Genomic DNA, 8,370 nt, shown 5'->3' with positions numbered 1-8,370 from the left:
TAAAAATACAGAAAAAGGAATAAAAAAAAAGAATAAAAAAGAGAGAAATTTTTTGAAATTAAAGGCAAAATAGTCGATAAAATACATGCATCAAAAAAGCGACTTTATTAATAGTAAGTATAGATACAAACATTTTTAGTCTTTATGATGCATGTAATAAATTTTATTTTATATAACAAAATTTATATTAAATATTTTAAAATTATATTATTATTTCAAAATTTGTTGATAAAAGACATGAATGAGAGGAAAAAATTCACTAAAAATGTTGGCAAATACTTTACACTAATAATATGGTGAAAAAATTTATTATTATGATAGAGAGGATATATGTAAAATATCAAAATTTAATTTAAAAATTAAAATGAAAGAGAATAAATAAAAAATTATAAGTAGTTAAGATCAATATATTTTTGTTGATAAATATTCTAATATTTATATTCAGAGAGGATTATATATATATACAAATGTTGAATATAATTTATATATTAAAGTATAATATTTATTTGTATATATAATTATTTTAAATTTTATTTATATGTAATCAACATTTAACTTGTAAAAAATACACGCTAGAATATTAGTTAACTTAAAAAAAAACATGATTATTTAAAAAAAAACTAAAAGAGACGTGAATATAATGAAAACTACAAGAAAAAGTAACAAGCAATTGAAAAAGAGTTTGGTATTATATTTTATGATTATTTGGTATGTAATTTTATTTTCAAAATCTATACTATATGGTATGTTTAGTTGGCGATAAGTAAAAGTTAAAATATTATTATCTTATAATTTATAATATAAGATAAGTTTATATTTCTTTTTAAAAAAGAGCTTATTTTTCAGCTATCATTTATATTTATAATATAAGATTATTAATTAACTAATAAAAGGGATATAATGGTATTATGAAAAAGAAGAAGGGACATAATGGTAAATAGAGGGCGAACGCGTCTCTGAGTCGTCTCTTACGGTGAATAATCCAACATGGGAACCGTGTTTGTTCATTGTGCGATGGAAATCCCGCCCTTTTTCCGTTTCTCTCTCTCACTCCTTTTTCCTTTTTCATTATTTAATTTAATAATTAAATATTTTTGTTCTACTTACTTTTCCATTGAGTAGGGTGAAAAAGGAGGAAGGATCTCAAAATCAAAATTTAAAATATAATAATAATAATAATAATAATAATAATAATAATAATAATAATAATAGTATAAAGGAATTGTTTCCATGCTTTCTTCTTCAAAGGGGAAGAGAAGGGTTGCAACTGTTTTCTGTTAAGCTCCGAAATCAAATTCCCTCTCTATCCTCTTTTCAGGTTTCACGCCAATTCCTCTCTCTATTTTGTTTTCATCTCACATCATTCTCTTTATTCTTGTTGCGTGGATCTAATGTCTCGTATCTCTCGCTCCTTATTTTCTCAACAATTCCGACTCTTCCTCTAGATTCCATCCTAAGCTGCATTTGCAATCACTATCTTCAAAAGCGTTTTTCGATTAGTCACAATTTAAATATTAGGTGCCGCGATACTCAATTCGCTTTACGATTTTAAAGGCAACGGCACCGTGCGTGCGTGCCCTAGAATTTCTCTTGAATTATGTTCTTAATTGAGCAATTATTTTGGAATTTAATCGCTTATGCTTTTTGCTATTTGTTTGCGTGTGATGTGATTTACGAATAGGGAATGGTGTAAGTAAATGTATTCGGTTCAAGTTACTCGATCATAATTCATATGTTTGCTTTACTTTTTCTTCTGTAAATTTTATCAACACTCAATTTTTCGTCTCTGAAAACTGCATCAAGCTAGTGAACTCCATTGTGGATTTTCTTGCTGCCCATACTTACTATATTTTTTTATGTTCTGTCTAGTTATTTTTGTCAGTATGATAACATTTTTTTTAAGAAAGTAATTGTTATCTATTACAATGCGTGACAGTTTGTCTTAAATGGTCAGGTTTTATGTTTGACGAAAGAGTTCGATCAAATGAGTTTAACCATGATAGATTTGGGGATTTCATTTCTGAGGTTGATCACGAGCCCTGATGCGTCCAGTGCATCTATTTTTGGATGGCTGATCACTGGATCATTTGGACTAATGGCTGTCGTATATGCTGTTCTCAAGTGGCAGCGTAGATCCTCGTTGAATTGGATTAAAGCTGCAGCCAGAGAGAAGAAGAAAGTTTGGAAAAAGTTTAAAGTACCCCTATCAGGTCATTCATGGATTAAAGATTTTACTTACAGGGAACAGCCATCCACTTGTTGTTTCTGCCTGACTTCCCTTTGGCCTTCTCAAAATTTAGGTACAACAGCCTCATCACGAACTCCTCTCCATCGTTGCTCTGTTTGTGGTGTGGCAGCTCATTTCCTTTGTTCTCAGTTTGCAGCAAAGGATTGCAAATGTGTGGCGCAGGCTGGTTTTGGCAATATTCGACACCACTGGTCAGAAAGATGGGTTAATGTGGATGACCATCATGAGATGTCTGCCTTCTGTTTTTACTGTGATGAGCCATGTGGTGTTCCATTTGTTAAAGCTTCTCCCACATGGCATTGCCAGTGGTGTCAGCGCCTTATTCATGTGAAATGTCATAACAAGATGACTAGAGATTCTGGCGACTTTTGTGATTTGGGTCCTTTGAGGCGAATTATCCTTTCTCCTCTTAGTGTCAAAGAAGTTGATGAAGATCAACAAGGAGGTCGACTAAGTTCTATTATAACCTCTTCTGTTCAAGGTCAAATTAGAAAGCGGCATAATCGCAGTAAACAAGGAGGTGGTTACCATACTAATTGTAAGTCACGTGATTCTTTGGTTACTGAAGCAACATTTTTGGAATCTGTATTGAATGGTCTCAACTGGAATAAGCCCAGTGATGAGAAGCGTTTCAAGCATGTAAATAATAATGGAGTATTAGGAAACGGTTTAACTGCTACCCCTAGTCTAATCAAGAAATACACATTGGTTGATTTGCCGCATGATGCAAGCCCACTTTTGGTCTTCATCAATGCCAGGAGTGGTGGGCGGCTTGGGCCTTTTCTTCAGAGGAGATTGAATATGATACTAAATCCTGTTCAGGTGATTACTTTGTCTTTGATAAACAAATGTTTTTATTTTTAATTGAAGTAATGACATCTGTTTATTAAGCATGTTGAAGATATGTCTTTTCGATCATTTTCAAAGTCAAGTTGGATCATATGATTTAGGATTTTGCTTGATTAGTAGTTATATTTAATGATGATCTTATATCAAGAATCCTTTGATTCTACCTTTCTCTTTCCTTCATACTGCTATGTATATATTTTAAACAGATAAAATAAATTGAAATTTCTATATTTTAAGATGTAGTCTGTTTTTAGGTAGGGCTGCAGAGTGACAATTTTGGAAGACAATTGCAATCTTAACTGTTTTCTACCAATATTCTTAAAGAAAAGCAGTTGTTAAACTGTGTGCTAATATTTGTTAAGAGAACATTTTTATTTAATAAGTAATGCTGTAATTTCACTATCGAGCCATGGATATCAAGTGCAAATTGTCTAATCATGAAATTTTCCCGACTATTTGCCATGTGACCTAGTGGCTACTTGTTTAATCCATATAATTCCTAATTATGAAGATTATGAAGATTTGCTGAGGTATATTATTTTAAACTATCCATTGTTCATGAATGTTTAAAGTAATCCAAAATCAAATGTTTTGGTGTTGTACCAAGTATTTTAATCTTTCTTAAAACTGCTGACAAGTTAATAAAAAGAAATAGAAACTAGGTTCTTATGTAGGTAAAAGAAAAAAAAAAGTTAAGCATAATTGTGGTTTTTCCTCCTTACCATGCAACGTGAGAAATTCAACACATTATGTTTTATCATATTGTTATCTTTCTTTCAACATTCTCATAAAATAGAACTTTCTGTTGATTTTCCCCTTGAAATTCTTGTGTTTTTATGGTGGATAGTTGTATGACAATACAGATTAATGTTTTATTGAATCCTAATAAATAACTCTTTTAAGAGCAAGTTATTTATGAAAATTATTTTATACTTTTTCTGTAAACTAACATGTCTAGTATGAATGTGGGAAAAAATCACTTTTCTAGTATGAATGAAAAAAAAGCATTACTTGTCTAGATAGATAATGTTTTCTTCCATATCATTGTCTCACTGGACATTTTCTGGTTTAGATCTTTGAATTGAGTGCTTCTCAAGGCCCTGAAGTGGGCCTGGAATTGTTCAAAGGTGTGCGATGTTTTAGAGTACTGGTATGTGGTGGGGATGGCACTGTTGCATGGGTCCTTGATGCCATAGAAAGACACAATTTTGAGTCACCTCCACCTGTGGCAATACTTCCTCTTGGCACTGGAAATGATTTGTCCAGGGTCATGAATTGGGGAAGAGGCTTCTCTGGGAATGATGGACAAGGCGGATTGACCATGCTTTTGCATGACATTAGCAATGCAGCAGTTACTATGCTAGATCGCTGGGAAGTTAAGATTGCAGAAGAAAGCTCTGAAGGAAAACCAATTAAATTGAAAACTAAATCCATGATGAACTATCTAGGTACTTTTCTGAAACAACAAATCAATTATTACCCATGATTGTTTCTTAAAGAGTTACTGACATCTACAACATGCTTTTATAGGCATTGGATGTGATGCAAAGGTTGCATATAAATTTCACGTCACACGAGAAATAAATCCTGAAAAGTTTTGTAATCAGGTAGAAGTTCTCCCTTTCTCTACGTATATCATTGTAAAATATTCATCCATGTCGATTGTCTAGTTTTCTTAAATTAATTTCAGTGCATATTATTTCAACTACCATTGTAAAGACTGAACCATATTTAATAAAAATTATGCTGCTGGTACATGCTTTAAGGATAAGCTTATTCTAAATTTCCCTTGTTAGCAATTAGCATTAAGGTGCAAAATTTAGTCGACTGAAATAGGAACCTATTGAGACTGACCTATCCTTTTAACGTTTTTTTTTATCAATCTCGTAATGACAACCTGGAGACTGGTAATTATAAGTGGATGATTAGAAATACAATTTTGGTCACTTCAACAAGTTATACATGTTTACTTCCTCATTTTTTTTTTTTTTTGTGTTTTCTTATCTAGGGTATTTAGCTTTTTGCTCAATCCATACAATGCTTTCTTTCTTACTTTTGAGTTTGGTTCTTACTTTTTGGGTTTGTTTATCTCTTTCAATTAACAGTTTCTGAACAAATTGCGATATGCAAAAGAAGGAGCAAGAGATATTATGGATAGAACTTGTGCTGACTTGCCATGGCAAGTATGGCTTGAAGTTGATGGGAGAGACATTGAGATTCCCAAGGTAAATTACTGATTTTGATAGTTATTTTCACATTAAGAGATTGATGTAATGAATATCGTGTCCTCTAAATTTGCATGTAGAGCATCGTTTATTAATTCTTCTTTCATACAGGATTCTGAGGGCTTAATTGTGCTCAATATTGGGAGCTATATGGGTGGAGTAGATCTTTGGAAAAATGGTTATGAGCACGATGATGATTTTAGTCTGCAATCCATGCATGATAAAATGCTGGAGGTGGTATGTGTATGTGGAGCATGGCACCTAGGAAAACTTCAGGTATAGGATATTTTAATCTTATGCGCTTCTGAAATATCAAATCAAGTCTTTATAATGACATTAATTTTGTGAAATTATTCTACAGGTTCAATACTAAATCACAAAAAATATTTTTTCTTATAATTATAAATTAATGATGTGAATACGTTTAGGTAAGTTGTTGAGGTGTTATTTCTTTTTTAATGTTATAACTGTACGGAGTTTAGTCATTAAAGAAAGTAATTCAAAATTTCAAATACTGAGTTCCAAACTGATCCAAATTTTAACATTCCAATTTCTAAAAGTGAAAGGTATTCACAGGTTTGATCATCCCCATCACTTCCTAATTAATAGTTAGGTCTCGGAGACTCTTTATCATGACTTTATTTTATTTTATTTTATTTTGTATGCTTACTCTACGTTGGACTCGGTGGAAACAAAATAAGACCAAGTTCCTTACAATTAGAGGTATCCATCAGTTAAGACTAAAATCACAGAGAATGCCAGAAAAGAAAGAAAATAACTATGGAAATTCTTCTTAAGCCACTGAATATTCCGCCCTGCTAAAACTTCCCTACCTTAACTCTTGCCTAAACCTTTCTCACTCCCCTCCTTCACATTTACCCAGCCTTCTTGTGGTAATGCTCGAATCGCTTCACTCATTCCTTTCCCCCTTCATATTGCACCAGCTTTCTAGGTTGTTAAAAATCCTTTTATTTTCTTTTGTATTTTTCTCCTGACCCCCTCCCAAATCCTCGGATGGGAATCCTCCTTTCATATACACACGGCCCACTCTTAGTTGGCCCATTTGTATCAATTCTTAGGGTCAATAAACTAATAAAGTAATTGAAGTTTTGGATTTGTAGTACATCTTTCTGAATTTAAAAATCCTACTTTTCCATATATACTATACCTGCGTGATTTTAAATTTGATCCAACGTCAATATAAACAGTTTTTACTAGTAGTATCTTTTAATAAAAACTTGTCATACTATTGCAATGCTTATAGAATAGATAAAAGATGAAATTTTAAATTCATGGTAAATTAGTAATAGCAATGCTTGATTTTCCTGTACAGGTTGGACTTTCACAAGCAAGAAGGCTTGCTCAAGGTAAAGTCATCAAGATACACTGTTCCAGTCCTTTCCCGGTTCAAATTGATGGGGAGCCGTTTATCCTACAACCAGGCTACTTAGAAATAACTCATCGCGAGCAGGTAATGGTATGCTTTCATATTTTTGTTGTAAATAACTCATATTTTCTACCCAATGGTTCATTTCCAGTATGCTGTTTAAGCGAAATAAGCTGTTGTGCGTATGGGTCTAGGATGTATTCCGCTAATTAACTTACAATTACTCTCATAAACTGTGTACCTGCATCTTCTGGGTATAAAACAGTGATATGTCATCGAGCCTTTTCATAAAATAAATAGATAGAATCACGGTTTGTATTGTATTCACGTGTAAAATTAGGAGGTGGGGTGGGGGTTGACACTGACAGACTGCTCGTCCCTGTTGCAATAATTAAAAATGGTTTGTATCTCCTTTCAATCCCTGGGAGGAAAATATATGCAGATTAACACGTCTGAGGGTTTAATGTCTGATTAGCCGAAGAGGCAATACCTTGTTTTACTCGTTTTGTTTGATGTTTTAGTGAAAAGAAAAAAAGTTATCTCATTCTAGTTGTTATTTTACAATACCACGAAACATTAAATATTATTTTCTATTATACTCTTAACTATTTATTATAGGGTGAGAAAATAAAAATAGAAGTTTATGTTAGAGAATGTAATTATTAACTAATATGAAAGACAAATATAATAATATTATGAAATTACATTTTTCAATTCCTGTGTTAGAACTTCAAACGTTAGAACAAAATAAAAAAGAATGGAGGATTGAATAGGTTAATTTTACTGATCTCTTCAAATTTAAGCATTCGCAACTGTGCACAGTTTAACAAGAATTCTGAATAGAACCAAATTTCACTTTTATATGGAAGTGTGTTGATTTGATGAAGGTCTTAATTTGTACATTCAGGCATTCATGTTGAGAAGGACTTCAGAAGAGGAGCCTAAAGGACGAGCAACTGCAATTATGACAGAGGTGTTACTAGATGCGGAGTGCAATGGCATTATTAATGCATCTCAGAAGAAAGTTCTTCTCCAGGAGATGGCCATCAATCTTTCTTAAATATCCATACACGGGTTTTTCACTTTTTGCCCTTTAATCCCTTTTTATAGGACCATTTTTGGAAATAGACACACAAAGATTAGCTCCACGAAGTGGCTAATGTAGTAAGAGCAAAAAATGTGCGGCGGCATGGTTAGGCTTTCCATTTACTGTCGTCTTGCGTCTAACACCCTACACACTGTATATTGTAATCCGGCCAAATATAATTTCATGAAATCCTTGTAGTTGTACTATTATTACCACTAATGAGAAAAATTGTTGAGTGTTCTTAGTGAATTCAAATTTTTTTCTCAAGTATCTGATGAAAAATACCAGTTTTAGTTATGAAACTCGTTTAAAAATATCTTGAGTAAAATAAAATTGATTGGTTTTGTTAACATTAACTTAAGGGTTGATATTAGGAAAATGCAAGTAAAAAGTTATCATCAACAAAATAAAGAGGAGATTATTCTCCCCTTCTTGAGATATGCAAATGCTTGTGCCTTTCTCCTTGAAAGTTAGTATTACTCGAATGAATATTGCGATGGGAGATTATGGGTTCTAATGCAAGTTTAGACTTAGCGGCTTCTTTGTGATGGTTGTTGATGTTTTCACAATTTAC

At 32.4% G+C, this 8,370-nt stretch overlaps 1 protein-coding gene across 3 annotated transcripts; it reads left to right on the top strand.

Annotated features, from left to right (window-relative positions):
* The first annotated feature begins 1,166 nt into the window (after positions 1–1,166).
* On the top strand, positions 1,167–8,045 carry DGK2 (diacylglycerol kinase 2). 3 transcript variants are annotated; one of them, XM_083069184.1, is made up of 9 exons: positions 1,167–1,318; positions 1,955–2,210; positions 2,301–3,070; positions 4,170–4,545; positions 4,628–4,704; positions 5,203–5,322; positions 5,434–5,598; positions 6,656–6,799; positions 7,617–8,045. In XM_083069184.1, the coding sequence occupies exons 2-9, from the start codon at positions 1,985–1,987 to the stop codon at positions 7,767–7,769; spliced, it is 2,031 nt and encodes a 676-aa protein (XP_082925310.1). In that variant the 5' UTR covers positions 1,167–1,318; positions 1,955–1,984; the 3' UTR covers positions 7,770–8,045. The 3 variants fall into 3 exon arrangements, with proteins under 3 accessions (XP_082925310.1, XP_020225832.1, XP_082925309.1); XM_020370243.2 differs by having other exon boundaries at positions 1,955–3,070; positions 6,656–6,793; XM_083069183.1 differs by having other exon boundaries at positions 1,955–3,070.
* Positions 8,046–8,370: the final 325 nt, after the last annotated feature.

Source organism: Cajanus cajan, chromosome 2 (genome assembly GCF_000230855.2).
Source record: "Cajanus cajan strain Asha chromosome 2, NIPB_CcT2T_4, whole genome shotgun sequence".
Classification (NCBI taxonomy): domain Eukaryota; kingdom Viridiplantae; phylum Streptophyta; class Magnoliopsida; order Fabales; family Fabaceae; genus Cajanus; species Cajanus cajan.
The sequence above is the reverse complement of the archived record's forward strand: the minus strand, read 5'-3'. Positions and strand labels throughout refer to the sequence as shown.

Excerpts from the sequence above, each read along its gene's own strand:
- DGK2 (XM_083069183.1), top strand. The coding sequence starts at position 1,985 with ATGAGTTTAACCATGATAGATTTGGGGATTTCATTTCTGAGGTTGATC. Across the intron at positions 5,599-6,655 it reads GGCACCTAGGAAAACTTCAG|GTTGGACTTTCACAAGCAAG; the intron begins GTATAGGATATT and ends TTTCCTGTACAG. Across the intron at positions 6,800-7,616 it reads CTCATCGCGAGCAGGTAATG|GCATTCATGTTGAGAAGGAC; the intron begins GTATGCTTTCAT and ends TTGTACATTCAG.